This window comes from Streptopelia decaocto (assembly GCF_964273445.1).
Source record: "Streptopelia decaocto genome assembly, chromosome: 9".
Lineage (NCBI taxonomy): Eukaryota > Metazoa > Chordata > Aves > Columbiformes > Columbidae > Streptopelia > Streptopelia decaocto.
Window position 1 is genome coordinate 10,887,067 of NC_138664.1, and position 15,300 is coordinate 10,902,366.

A 15,300-nucleotide genomic window follows, 5' to 3' on the forward strand; every position below is an offset into this window, starting at 1 on the left:
ATGAAACGGAATTAATCTGTTCCAAGAAAAAGCACAGAAAAATCAGAGGTTTAAAACAAACAAAACCCTGCAAAGTTTTGCCAAAAAGCTAGTTTTTGCCTTTGAAAATTAATGCAGAAGAAAAATTATTAATAAATACTTACTGAGAAATTGTATTGGTATCTAGGTCAACACAGCTAACGTCTGGTGGAGGGTCATAGAGATCAAAGTATCTTGAATCAATTCCCACGATGAAGGGGCACGGGGCACTTAACACATCTGCCAGTGCCAGGGGACAGAGAGGAATATATGGGCAAGGCCAATGGAAGGGAAATATCATCTTTGAAAATGTGCAGAGATAAAAACATAGGTTAAACTTGTATAATAATATAATCTACACAAGTATAAACCACACTTCACTAACCACCACTTCAAAAGTGTTTAATATGGTAGATAATTATTAGTGAAAAATCTAAGTGCAGATTATTAAATAAAAATGCACTAATTCCTTTAAAATTCAGTGTGTTCAATTTGTAGGAAAAAAAAGCTCTTCTATATAACAACCTGTATATAGTAGATGTAGTAAGACAATGCCTATAGTGAAGACAGGCAAGAAAATAACACTCATTTAAAATTCTTCTGCAAGAGAGAATACAGTGCTATGTGGGAAAATGAAGAACTCGGTGCATTGTGATGGCCAAACAAGATGCTTATTTACAGTATTTACAGTCAAAGAACAAATAGTTATTCTTTCTCTTCTGTCTTCATGGATATCATTAGCAACATTATTTTTTCCTCTCTAACAATCTTTACTTTTATTCTTAAGTAACCTTTAAGGCTAACAGCACTATTACTAATTTTAGATTTTATCTAAAAAACATTATCTTTTCTACTCAAAGGTGTATGATTAAAAGAATGTTACTTACAGAGACTAATGCCTCTGTCACACTAGTAAGGACAGAAGGTCGCAATGAATGGATGAGAATTTTATGTTCCGTCACAGCAAAGACCAGTAGAGTTACGGCATTTTCAGGTCCTAAATTCTGGAGTAGTGTAGAAAACTTGCCCCCGCTGTTACAGAATAGAAACACATTGGACAGTTCCAGGGGACAATAAAAAAAATTCAATAACAAAACAGAAACCAAGGCATTAGAGTAGGATTTTATAAACTTCAATCTGTAAATATTTCTTTTAAAGAAGATTGCAAGGCAGACTACGTGGTACCCTTCACTGGTCAGTGAAGAACAGTTACTTCCCAGTAGTCATTACTTCAATCACTCTCGACTATTTTCAGGACATGTGCATGATGATTTTTCTTTTTGAGAAGCAAGTTACAGGGAGAAAACATGCATTTCTTTAATCATTATCCTGCAGAGACGCGAAAGTTAAGACGGTCACAGAACCGCTTCAATTATCTTTCAATGCAAAAGCTGCTCTATCTTGGGAGCCCAGGTACCAACTCCTAGAAAGGGGATCTAACAACAGCTAAAGTTATTTGCAAAAACACATATATTGTTCATTAAGTATGTATCTTTGCCAGGGTGTAGGTCTGCTCACATAAATAAGCTTCAGATACGCTAGCTACAAAAGGCACCAGACAAGGTAAGTTAATGTGCATGATCACAACTAGAAATACTAAATCTTTCCCGCAATGTAAGCCACAAAACATTTCACAATTGAACCGTAGATTCTGTACTTGCCTCAGTGGAAGGGGTGATGACACAGGCTGGCTAAGAATCAAGTTATCATGTGGAGATAGCTGGAAAGAGGTTTTAAAATGCATTCTTTTTATTCTGAACTTTGGAAATATTTATTAGAAATTATGCAACTATAACCAAAAAAAAAAAAAAAAACAAAAACAACCAACCACCTAAAAGTAAAATTTAAACTAAGCCAAACCTTCTATAGCCTAGCTGTATCACACTGCAAGAAGTGGTGTGCAATGCTGTGCATCAGTATCTTTTAGTAAAAACCAGGCAAAGCACATTCTTCCTTTCTTAATCAGAACTGAATACATTGCAGATTCATAAAGAAGAATTTAAACTAGCTAATGCTGCAAAAAAAAGTAATATATTAACTACTGAAAAATGATGCCTTCTATATTTTAAGTGAAGACCCGTAATTCATCCACAGCTTTCAAAGGGCAGGGGGAATTCAGTTTCAGTGTAACTGTTCTCCAACCCCTTTTCATTAACAGTAATAAATGCCACTTCTTTAGAATATCCCAGTACACCAAGGAGGATCTTTGATGTTCCATACTTCCTATAAGGACATAACCCAAGACTTCACTAGCACACAGGCTACTGCATTAAGACTTAAAACTGCACAGCGTTCTCCAACAGGGAGTAATATCAATTTGTAACAACTTGTTCAAAACCACAGGATTGGTAGAATAACTACAACCAGAACAGCGCTGTCTCTTCTCAGCAATAAAGTTTTTACACATCTCTTCCTATTTTGCCTCTTGGGAAGAAAAAAGAAAAGAAAAAACAAAAAAAAATAATAACACTTCTCTTAAGAAGTCTTTGAGATAGGGATTTCCTCTCTCCTACAAACTGTGACATGGGTGAAATTTTAAACAACAGATAATCCAATTGGGTTACCCTTTGCGGAAACCTGGTAATCATGAATATATGCTTCACAGCTGCTTTTAATTCTGTTTATTTACTTCACACTAAGCCTTCATACAGTTGTAATAAGAAAACAGTTCAAAAGTTGTTGCAAAAATCAAACCAGATTCCAACTTTGAGTAGTTTTTCTTTAATTTTTTTTTTTTTTTCCAGAGTATATGGAAATTAAGGTCCAACCTCACTAAACAGTATCTTGTAATATCTCATTAAAGTCCTTAACTTAAAGTGGCATTGGAACAGTGAGAAATCTGTAAAAATCAAGTGTATGAATTTAGGAAAAAAAAATACTGAACAAAAAAAAAGATTTAACATAAATACTATATTTTCCATTTACAAACCTGTTCAACAGTTGTTCTGCCTTCACTTAAAACACAGCAATTAAGAAGAAATGGACACTTACCTGAACTAGAATTCGTGGCCTCTGAGGGGATGGAAAAGGAACTTTATGCATGAAATGGGAAATGTGTCTAGAGGAAAAGAAAAATACAGATTTAGTAGACATTAGAAGCTTAAACTGCTTTACTTCAAGACAATTTTTGGCCTGTAAATTAAATTATTATACAAAAGCAGTACATACTTATTCAGAAGACCGAGAGAAAAAAAGCCAAACACCAACACAGGCCTCAAATCCTACAGGGACGTTCTGACCTTGAAAAATCTTTTCTACTAGTGACAACCAAAATGGCAGGCCAGATTATCTTTCAGACTACGAGCTTGGTTCATGACACTGAAAAATAAGTAGCGCTTTTTTTTATATATTGTAAAGTAGACATATCGATGTTTGACTATCACAATACCATTTTACAATCATGCTTCTGGCTTGATAAAGTGCTATACCTCAGAGACAGCACTGGTTATTTGCAAAAACACACTCAGAACTGAGTATTGAGTCATTGAGTTATTGAGTTAATTAATTTTCTCCATTTCCAAATACAAAATGCTATGCAAAATTTCTGAGGAAAAAAGTGTTAAAGTTTTTCTAAATATTAAAAATACAGAAAAATGTATTTAAAATTTAAGTTGTCAGTTTTATAAACTGCTTTAACGTACAAAAGGTCTAAAAGTGTAGGAGTTCTACATAATACACATTTTCCCATTGAAAGAAACCACCTGCAATCAGTAGAAACTCAGGCAGAGGTAATCCATCAGAAACTGCATGCTACAGCACATCCTTTAGTGGGATTTCTGCAACTTTTACCATTATTATGATGCAGACAACCAAATTTTGAAGAAATTCAGAGAAATCCACAAACACACACTGATTTACACAGAAGACTCATTCTATGTTTCTGATTCAAAGCTATATATTTCATACATTGTGTACAAGGATGGTGGCAGGCATAAGGAACACAGAGGAAACATGAAGGGCAAGGTTGGCTGCTTGTGCATGCAGAAAATGTTCAAATACGCACGTATGGCACAAACAATTTTCATTAGCATTAAAATAGCTGAAGAAACCAGGCAACAGACTATTTAACTTCATGCAAGGCAGTGTAGCTATATTTAAATTATCCACAGTAAATTGACCAGTTATTATTATTATTAATTACATTTGCTCCTCATTTAATTAATTTGCAAAACTCAAAAACCAAATATAGTTCCCAGGTTAAAAAAAAACCCAAACTTTTCATTATTGGAAATTGACCCTATCAGAATTTCAAAAGTAGTAGATACCAAGTGAAATAATGAAGTGGATAAACAATCACAAAAAACTCACTTAATCCATAAAAATTAAAGTCGCATGAAGTTTAATATTAAAGTTTAATCAGAATACTGATGTGTAATGAAAAAACCCAACACACAACCAAACCAATATTGCACTTGAAGTCTGATGTATTGAAAAGCTGTGTTAGGCTAGAAAATGTTAAATGGCATCACATATCAATTACAGATATCAACCTCTCCTTGGATGTGAGGACTTCCTCTGCATTTTAAAAAGGGAAATCCTTTATGTAAGAATGAAACTAAGTTTATTCATCACAAATAGAAGAGGATTACTAATGGGGGGGGGGGGGGGGAATCAAATCCACTTTATTATCTCTCATTACACATCAGGCATTTGAAAAAATTCACAACTAGATATTTTTTCTTCTACTTTAATGTATTAAAAATTAAGAAAGGATTTATAATTTGTTCTCCTAATCACTATGATAAAGGGTGTAAAGCTAATTTTAAAGGGCTTTCAGAGATACCTCTGCAAGCACTTAAATCACAAATAAAAATCTGGGCTTTTTCAGGAAGTAAAGATACATTTAATCAACAGAGAAAAGTGCTTAATCTGCTGTAACCATTATATTCAATGTTTGATGACTGAAATCAAAAGGATATTATAGGAAACAGAAGTAAAACAAAAAGCTCTCATCAACTGAAAGTACTGTTATGAATTTTTGAAAGTACTTACTTCTCAATGGGTAGAACATGTGGACCAGAGATGGAGTAACGATACAGAAAGGTAAGAAACTTCTTGAAAGCGTCAAAGAAAGGCCAGTGAGAGAGCAGACAGATGCATTTATTCGTTTGAACTGTTCGGCATGTGTCTGACTTTCCCTCGGCAGCAGCTGTTAGTCCCAGCTGAGATTTTTGCTTCTCTGTGAGATTCTCTTCAGGATACAGTTCATAAAACTGAATAGCAGCACCATACACCTGCAAACAGCAAAGCTGAAGTCAGTGAATCTGCCTCCATCTTCAAAGCAATCTAACAGCACCCAAACACGCAAGGAAAATCAAGTTGGTGTTACTGTTTGAAAAGTTACATTAATGTACCATCTTTTGAAGCAATCTATTCTGGAATATTCTTATGGCTGTGAAAATCCAGACTGACTATTATTCATCTAAAACACTTAATGTCATACGAGAAAGAGTAATTTATGAAACTATTTAAGTGAGAGAAAAATTATTATTATACAGAGTATATAGTCAACTGCTCCTACAATTGCTTTTAAAGCTATTTTAGGAATCCTTTATAAGCAACTCAAAGCAGTATTCCTTTGACATTCAATTTACTTTTTAGAACAAGCATATACATGCAAGGTTGTGTCCACGCTTGCAATAAAAATGGTATACTTGCATGTATATGCACTCAGAATTTTTATAGCTCTGTAGTTTCAAAGACCAACATAATTGGAAAGCAAGGGAGAACATGTTTATATGATCAACTGTCCAGCAGTGAAATAAATGCAAGTCACTCTTTAAAGTAGTCTTTGAATTAAGCCCAAATAGATGCAAGTTAGTTTGTGAAAATACGCACCCTGAAAAGATAAACACCTGCATTTTTAAACTCAAATTATAAACCATGATTTTTTTTTAAAAGCTTTTAGAATACCTTTTCTGCAGAAGCTCCAGTTAGTACAAATGTAGAAAAAACTGGGAGAGGGTATTTACTGTTAGACGGCCAACATTCAATCGTTGCACCCATAGGTAGACAAAAAAGAGGCACAGATTCTGGTAATGGGAATGATTCATAATCTTCTTCAGGATATCTGCATATTAAACCTATAAAGGCAATTTGTAAAAAGGAAGTTATGTAAGGAATAGCAGAAACACATTTGTAATAGCTCATTCCATTAAAAAAACGCCCAGAGAAATTGTGTATCAGCATATACTGACTTCAATAAACTTCAGTAAAGTTGTAAATAATCAGGCACAGCAAATAGCTGGCAAGGAGCAGCACGCTCCCCGGGCCTGATGAGGAATCACCCATTAAAACGCTGGGCTGAAGTGCTACTTACCATTCTAGGAACTCTTTACAAGTAATTTATCTATTTCTGTTCGCAGGTTCTGTGCATCTCAGCTATTACTGTAATAGCTCACATTCTTCACTAGTATGAGTAAAGATTTAAAATTTAGTTGAAAAAATGGTAACCTGAGTAACTGAGGAATTAGACTCACACTTTCAATTATAAAAGTAAGTAATTCTTGCCAACTAGTTTCCTGAAATATCTGATATGTTAGATATTAGACAGATTATTTTTTTAGTTTCAATTGAATCGAACCAATTAATTATATTGATCTACCTCAGCTGAGGATTCAGCTAATGGGCTATCAGACTAATGTGTTTAGACTTAATTTTAAACATAGCTGTAAAACATGAAGTTCATACAGGTCTTCAGTTACATCACATGGTTGTGGCAAACTATCTGTGCTCATTACCAGCCCAGGGGACTCCAAACTGAGAATTTATATTGTGTGAAGAGATTTAGGATTTCTCTACATTAGAAAACACAATCACTACACATTCTAATCTAATATACAGTGAAATATTAAGAAGCAATAAAAACTGGTCATCAAGAAGGGCAGTGGTTTGGTTTGGTTTTTCCTCCCAAGAAGCAATATTTTGTGTAAGCTACTAACAGATGTGGGGCTTTTTAATATTTGTATTTATTTACAAACTTAGTGTCCACCTTTTAGCTAGTCCGAAACTACTGTTGTTTACAGAAAGCAGCATCTCAAAGGGATATAAGTAAATTAAAGCTTAAGCCTGAATCATGCTCATGACATGCATTCAAACAATATCATGTTTTGTTTTGGTTTCGTTTTTTTTTTTAAAAAACCAACACATTTCATCAGAGTCATAGCAAATTAATTCTGTCTCATAAATAAAACAAAATAAAGATGATACACAATCCAAAAATACTTAAGAGCTCAATGCCACTGACGTTCAGGGCAGTGTGGAAATCTGCTCTATTCCCCAACATCGTCAAAATGTTTACTGAAAAAGTGATTGTGAAAATTCCTCAAGCAATTTTTTGAGTATTTTCTTCTGCATATATATATACACACACATGCATTCTTAAAGAGACAGTTCTTAGCAACAAAAACAGAGGTGAGAAACACACAGGTTTGTAGAAACCTATCAAAACACAACTGAGCTTTCAATTAAAAGCAATTTTAAAACAAATGGCCATGATACATAATTCTAAGGCTTATGTTAGGACAGTCTTTTAAAAGGCTTCTCTAGGGAAAGATTCCTTTCTGGATAATGCCAAGACAGTGTCTTTGTCAAGTAATTCTTCAATTAATAATGTATTACATCACAAATAAGCTTGTACACCCTGAATTGACGATAGAGCTAAATAGTAGTTACATACCAGCTTTATATGATATGGTGTTGGTTTTTGCCACAGACTTTTTATAACATAAATATACTGCTGAGCCCCACTGTAAAACAAAAAAAATTATTGAATTACATGCTGAAGTATAAGAAAATAATGTAACAGAAAATAGTGGAGGAAAGCCTCCTCTTCCTTCTTTACAAAGGACCATAATCTATACACAAAAACATAGAGCTTTAAAATATTGGAATTCAGTGTCTGTTATGCCATCCTTTCAGACAACAGCCACAAACAGATCACTGAAAGCAAAGCACCATATTAGCTCTGAGCCACCGATCCACAGCAGGCACAGCCTGACCTCCCAAACACAACTGGTTTCTAGACTGAGGCATGAGACCTATAAATTCTTCTCCAAAACATTTGTGAACATAACTATGGAATTTTAAGTACAATTGTCATCCATATAAACATTTAAGCCTTTCTCCATTCCATTAAACTTCTGGCTTAAACGTGTATATAGGCAGATACATATACATACATGCAGGTATTTATATATACACACACACACACAGTGCAATGTTTCTGCTATTAACTACATTTGTGTATTACTTTAATACTTATCAATTTTCTTTTGTGCTTGCATTTATATTTTAATCACACTAATCTTTAGGCCACATTCCTTATTTCATCTGTGATTTCATGGTCTGTAAAACACTGTGGCATAAAGTCATAGTTTTTGCAGCTTCTAAACAACAACTTCCTTAACGTTTTAAAATATTTCTGAAGTTCTCAATTTCTGGACATGAGAATAAAGAACACTGAAAGCCACAGAAAAGACCGGCACCTTTTAAGGACGCAAAGCTTTTAGGGATGGGAGAAAGATACAGCAATTTCTATAAGACAGCACTCCCATAACCCAGTCTACACAGGGACTGGTAGAACTGAAAAATCCATTTGTTAATGTCTACAGACATTTATTTAAAAATAAGTGCAGATCAATTTCCACCACGATCTTTTTCACATCATACTATTCCCATATGCAGCCAGCATCCTCGCCAGCACGCTGACTTTTGAGTCCCCTAGGAAACCCGGCACACAGGGCTGCAGATTCCATTAGGAGACAACAAAATATTAAGTTATGCAAAAAAAAGTGCTGTGATGCCTGAGCATTTTAGCAGGTCTGGCTTCGGAACCATATTAAGCATTAAGTTGTTAGATATAGAATTTCCATCACAACAGTAAAATCAGCATCAGAAATAGTCACATCTGTAAAACCTCCAGTTACGCACATGGTGACACAGCAGGTCCTAAGGACTAATCCTCCAACTTGTCCAAGATCTGATGTATCTTTGGAGAGTGCTTACCAAAATTTTTTACCAGGTCCTCTGAGAACTGTCACAAATACTCCACAAACATCACATCATTGAATAACAACTGTTCAAAATCCAGATTTTGAATCTTACCATACTATTATTAAGATTCTTGTCAACCTTGCAGAACGTATGTGGCGGGGTTTCTCCTTTACTTGGTATGATTATACATATATCCGTAACAGCCAATGTGTTTTGTGTCATGTTTTCGGATGCTCTTCGGTAAGTGATGTACACTCTTTGTGACGAGGCGCTGCCACTAATATTAGCAGGCCGACCATATGGAGTAGTTTGAATTACTTCACAACCTTGCTTTACTCTTTCTTTCCCATCATATAAAACCCTAGTTAAAAATGGGATGAACAAAAGTCAGAAGGCACATAATTTTCTTTAACATTTGAATACTAATACTATAGTAAGAATTATAACCGAACAGTACTAGTTTAGCAGCAGCTCTCGTCTCATCTCCTAGTAAAACATTTTTACTGACAAGTTCAGGTCACGTATCAAATTGCATTTGAATAGAAAAGCTTTGTGATTAAACTATACTAGTTTTCCTTACGTATAATTGCTTTTAAGTGTTTTGTTTACCGTAAAATAGTATTATTTTCAATTCTATTAAAGATTCATTGCCTGATCCTAAGAACGTCATACAACTCACCACTTTTCAATCTGTATTAAATAGGTTAGGCATGTTATCTCAACCAAAATATATACACTGAAAATTATAAATGGTTTTGCAACCTCCAAATTGAAAGGTCTAGACTTTTCACTAAAATGCACTCAGCATGCATTTTTCCTACCATATTGGGTTACAGTATGCTCAAGTCAAGCAATATCCTCCTCTTTAGAGTTTTGCCTTATATTAGAAAAGCATGGTACTTCAATAAATCTTGTTAGTCAAATAAAACTGCCAAAATCGCTTACGGGAACAGAAAAACCACTCACCCCAAATCAGTAAGCGGGGGCTTATCCCTTCCTCGGCGATAACAAAGGTATATCTGTGGTCCTACAAGACTGCCATTATTAAGATCTGCAGACAGTCCTGAGGGAGTAACATCTATGCATTTATATCCCTGAGGAACTTCCTCCCCCAGAGATTTATTAATTACTGTTACATCTGTAACAGGTTCTTTTGGTTTAGCAATTTTATGGCAAGCATCATTGAAGTGGATTTCTTCCTCCAGTGGTTTTGAAATATCTGTTAATCCTGCGACAACAAAGTAGTCAGCAACACGAGCCCCTTTGTCTTCCATCTTCCATTACAAGACGTTCTAACTGGTAAGAAAGAAATATATATCAGTATTTTTAAAGGAAACTTAAGACATCAGAAAGATTAAAATTATGTTTATTTTTTAAAAACAGAAAACTAGCAATAATATAAATGAAAACACAACATAAGAATACAAAAGAAATAAGAGAGATCCATCATCAGATCATATAACATGTCTCATTTGTAATCATGATCTTTCCAATTTGGAATTCTGAGTCACAATCATGAGAGCTAATTGTTAAATCTTTGGATGGAAAACCCTCTACTTACACGCTAGAGTAGCTGAACCAACAGGAACAGTAACAGCAAAATAGCGTGCAAAGTTTTGCAAAGAGTTCACTAATTAAAACTCGTGGCTAAGACAAAAAGCAGCTCTTACGTATTTTGCATATAGTCTGCTACTGCGCTCGTTTCACCATGACAATGGATCTTTAAGGCATGATCTGGAATTAATTAGCTTCCTGAATATTAAACATTTATGCAAAGCGTGTCATGATTATTCTAAAGATATGACTATAATATTTGCAGCCACCTCACCCTGTGGGATTTTACATCAGATACCAAGGCCAGATCTTCATGGAGTACTTTTGCAAGCTAAAAGTTGATACCATTTTATTTCATAGTGTTTTGGGGCTCAGATCCTTGATATGTAAAACCTCGATAGCCAGCAATACACCAGCTTTTATACAAGACATTTAAACCAAGTCAGCTTCAATGGACCACAGACCACTGTGACAGAAAAACATTTAAGACCACCTGAAGGTTTTCATAATGAAAAGGAATACAGTCTTGATGTTCCAGCCAAACTGTGCTGGGAAAACACATTATTTCTTCCTGGAATATATTGATAAAAAATTCTTTACATATGAATTCTTTCTGTACGGTGCTTTTTTGTAGTATTTGCTACCAAGGTTGTAAATTAACTTCAGCACAGGACAAAGTAAGATCTGTAGGATGAAAGGATGGCCTTGCAAACAACACAGCGCACAACATTATCAGATGATTCAGATTCCTCTCCACCAGAGACTCCTGAATACCTTTGCAAGTCACTTAAACCCCATGTCTCATTTAACAGCTTGATCTTTCAAATAAAGAAAATACTTTCCACTCTTTCATAGAACACTGAGAAATGGGCTAAAAATGTTTATCTAAATCACCCATATGTGCTGGAACCTTGCTAAAGGAGCTTCAGAAGTTTACTGTCATGAAGTTCCAGACTTTTTAAACCAGACAAGCTATTTAAGACTTTTTTGTTGAATTAATTTTGTTTGGGTGTAAAATTTGATTGCAAGAGAAACTGTTAAAACACAGGAGTTCACTATCGCTCAGGAACTCAAGAAACAGAATTTAACACAGTTTGAATGGTGGGTACAAGACTTCAGTTTTCATGCTACCTTTATTCCAGTTGCTTTATCTATTTCCCTTTATTTTTTGCTCTAGGTAGCACGTTTAAGCCTTATCCAACTTCATACCATCACGATTCTTGGATTTTACCAAGAAACCGTCATTAAAACAAGCAAAATAAATCTAGACATCTCTCACTAATAACTGCGGAAATTGTGTCCCAAGTTGATACTGTGCATTTAATCAAATTGTTCCAAGCTGACCTCAGATTCCCAGCATCAGTCCCTGCTCAAGAGGAATGTCAGCCTGTGCCAGATTCTCCACTATCAACCTCATCCACCAGTGTAAGAAAGGTCATTCCACCTTCCTGCTCTTACTTTGTAGGCTGGATGTGTTTTGCTGGAGTAACGGACCTGACAAGCTTCTACAATTGCAAGGAAACGAGTAACAGTTTTTACTTTACGGTTATTTACATTATTCAAGGAAATGCCAAGAAAAACCTCCAAACTATCCAACCTTTATTTCTTTCTGTATGGTTAATAAGCAATATGGGACACTTTAGAACACACGATTACTGGGAAACAATAATCAATATATAGTAGTGTAACAGTTTGTAAATAACTGTTCAGCTTGTTTTCTGAGAGAAGAGAGAATGCAGTTACAAACTTAAGTTTAATTTAACCTAAATGCAGTTACTTCAAAAACATCTGAAATATGTTACTCAATAAGCAGTATATGAGAGTAATAACTACAAACTCAAACTTCTCTTTGAGCAATGTATCCAAAGACACACAAATTCAATCACTGCATATGCTGCCTACTATTTCACTGTACATCTGGCTCCATCAAATCCAGAACAGGCTAGCAATAAATGCATGGAGAGATAAAGAAGTTTCATAAAGCATCTTTAAACTCTAACATAAGGCCAAACACTAGCATCTTTTAGCTAACACCACTGAAGTTCTAAATATTTTCTAACAACTTTAGCAATCAAAAAATTATACAAACTGTGACTGTTAAAACTGCAAGTCTTAGAACTTCAGTGTATTAGCAGCACCTTATTCGAGTTTAATTAGCCAAGACAGCACTGCAACTAAACAGAAATATATATATACACATTATACTAAAGAATCATACCTGTCTCACAATTTAAGCCTCACTACTAATTATTTCATGTCAAGTTTATACCAAAAGTCTTAAATTCAAACATACATTTATTCCCAAAAGCACTTTCAGGAAAAACTGGGACAAGCTCTCCTCATTTAGAGCCAGTTAAAATTAGAATCCCCTACATACAAACACCTGCTATCACACAAATATGCTTCCTAAGGTTACAGCAAGTAATACACAAATCAGCAAGAGTTTCATAATTTAATGCAGCTTTTACAGAAGGGAAAGAAGAAGCCTGACTGATGATGCATCATCCTTCAGATCTCTGCCTTCTGATACAAAGGCGTGCTGCTAAAAATGGGATGAAATGCAGAAGATATCAAAACAATTCAGTGGCATTTTATTCAAGCTGACTTCAGACTTTACTAGAGCTACTATGATACTCAAATTATCAACATCTGTTTACTGTGAGAACAGATTTATGCAAACTTTATGTTAACAGACCCCAGAAATAAGGTATATAATGTGAGCTAATTTAGTGACAAATAATTATTCTGTGAAAAGCAATGCAACACAAACTGATTAACTTGAATAATTTCTGTAGAAACTCTTACCATGAAGGTATATCAGTGCAACTTTGATCTCACCAGTGAATTCAGAAAGAGCAGCACATACACTTAGTTTGCTTCCAACAAATTTTTCTATTTGCTATAAACTACTCACAACTCTCATACAGAAAGCAAATAAAAATGGAAAGGCACGATTTCGTATCAGCTCACCTATTTTCAGACAAAATAACTAACTCGGTGTCCAAGCTTTTTGAACAGACCACATTTTTTGTTCAAATACTATAAGATGGGTGTATAAATCAGCTTTTTCCTCACCACATGACCAGAACTAATGCAGATGTGGCTTATATTCCATCTGTGCAGCAGCACGAGGCACGATACTTCATGAAGTAGAGTTTGCTATAGAGGCACTGCACCATTTCCAAGGGAAAAAAATACTGATATAATTCATACAACCTGCTCCTACCCACAGACTTTTGTAGAGATAACCTGTAAGTGGGCTGCAGACGAGAAGAACTTGCTCTAGCAACACCAGCTTCTTTCGAGGAGCCAGCTTTCCCAGATAGCAAAAAGGATTGGCTTGTGTGCTTTTTGCATGTGCAAGAGATCCATGATGTGTGAAAGACAGCAGTAAGGACCATCTGATTCTGGTAGAACAGCTTTGCCAGTCCACGGCTGGCAGAAATAAATACAACAACTGCCTTGTAATCTTTTAATCTTCCTCATCTTCATTCCTATTGCTTCCTGCAGTTTCCTTTGAGAATATTAAATAGCTTATTAATTTAAGTTCCTTATAAAGCCCATTTGCTCTCTAAAGCAAGTGACATTTTACTTTATTAGCCTGACTCCAAAGAGATGTTGTTTGTAAACAAGGAATGAAGGTCTCCTAGCATAGGTTGGAAACCAATGCAAGGCTCTGCAATACACCTTTTTAAAAATGTTTCAAAGCTTTAATAAAAACGGTCATTATGTCTTTTTAAAGCTTTCTTCATATAATCACATCCCAAGAACTTCCTTCCTTCGAAGGCACCCAAAGAGCAGACAACAGACAGACAAATCAGTGATCAGTTTTTAAAAATTGCCAGTAAAGTTCTAACAGCCCCTAGCATTTCAGTCTCCTGTGTACTGCTGCATTATCCTGTTCGAGTGTGCTGCCAACACACAGAAATGTCGAGGCTAGCCATGCAAGAGTAAAATGAAGTTAACTGGATCAGTCAGTCCCACTACGGCTACTCAGAACCATTTCTCAGCCATGACACTGCACAAATCACATGAGAGCTCAACAGTCTCAGAACATGTGAATAACTGCAGTTACACAGGGAAAATCTTCAGCCCACCCCTGTACTTCCAAGTTGCCTGTCAAAAGTGACAGAAAAGCCATTTTTCCCCAGTATTTTCTTCATAGCGAGCAAACAATCCTAGGAACAAAGCAGAAGTGCCTCAAATATTACAGGAATTCTCCCAAGTCTGAACACAGGCTTCCTGGAAATTCTACCAATGTTTTCCCTACCTTTTCATCAGGGCATTGCTTCTACACTTTGCCTCTCTTGCTGTCAGCCAGGCTTTAACATAGACTTCTTGTTAAAGTTTCATTCCCTATAGAAACAGTGAAAACAAAAATTAAACAATATACACTTTTGTTGAAACTTAGCTTACTGCACACTCTGCTGCACCAGTCCCATTAAATGAATATTGTGAATTGTTGTAGGAGTCACTTGCCAAGACAAGGTTACATGTCACTTAACTATTTAAAAAGTATATAAAACCAGATTTTAGACTTCAGAAACAAAATATCAAGTTTTATGCTGCATTGATATTTTTAAGAAAGTAAACAACATTTAACGCTTAGCACCACCCCCCCCCCCCCCCCCCCCAAATACATTAGAGAACAGGTGAGCTAGCCACTTGGAATTAATTCAACTCTTCCACTATTTTCTGAAGATAAATACCTTCCATGTCTATTCAGAGGTGTTA

At 35.3% G+C, this 15,300-nt stretch overlaps 1 protein-coding gene across 9 annotated transcripts in view; it reads right to left on the bottom strand.

Annotated features, from left to right (window-relative positions):
- Nucleotides 1-15,300, bottom strand: part of DENND4A (DENN domain containing 4A) — a 47,599-nt gene that overhangs the window by 22,710 nt on the left and 9,589 nt on the right. For 3 of the 9 annotated variants that reach the window (XM_082061432.1, XM_082061439.1, XM_082061433.1), the window contains exons 2-11: nucleotides 14,837-14,922; nucleotides 9,979-10,308; nucleotides 9,124-9,373; nucleotides 7,697-7,766; nucleotides 5,932-6,101; nucleotides 5,011-5,252; nucleotides 3,010-3,076; nucleotides 1,680-1,738; nucleotides 906-1,050; nucleotides 144-319 (exon numbers count right to left, since the gene is read on the bottom strand). In XM_082061432.1, the coding sequence (XP_081917558.1) occupies nucleotides 144-319; nucleotides 906-1,050; nucleotides 1,680-1,738; nucleotides 3,010-3,076; nucleotides 5,011-5,252; nucleotides 5,932-6,101; nucleotides 7,697-7,766; nucleotides 9,124-9,373; nucleotides 9,979-10,286 (1,487 nt within the window). In that variant the 5' untranslated portion in view covers nucleotides 10,287-10,308; nucleotides 14,837-14,922. Of the gene's footprint in view, nucleotides 1-143; nucleotides 320-905; nucleotides 1,051-1,679; nucleotides 1,739-3,009; nucleotides 3,077-5,010; nucleotides 5,253-5,931; nucleotides 6,102-7,696; nucleotides 7,767-9,123; nucleotides 9,374-9,978; nucleotides 10,309-14,836; nucleotides 14,923-15,300 lie in introns of those variants that run through there. The other 6 variants (XM_082061437.1, XM_082061438.1, XM_082061435.1 and 3 more) reach the window with 4 other exon arrangements.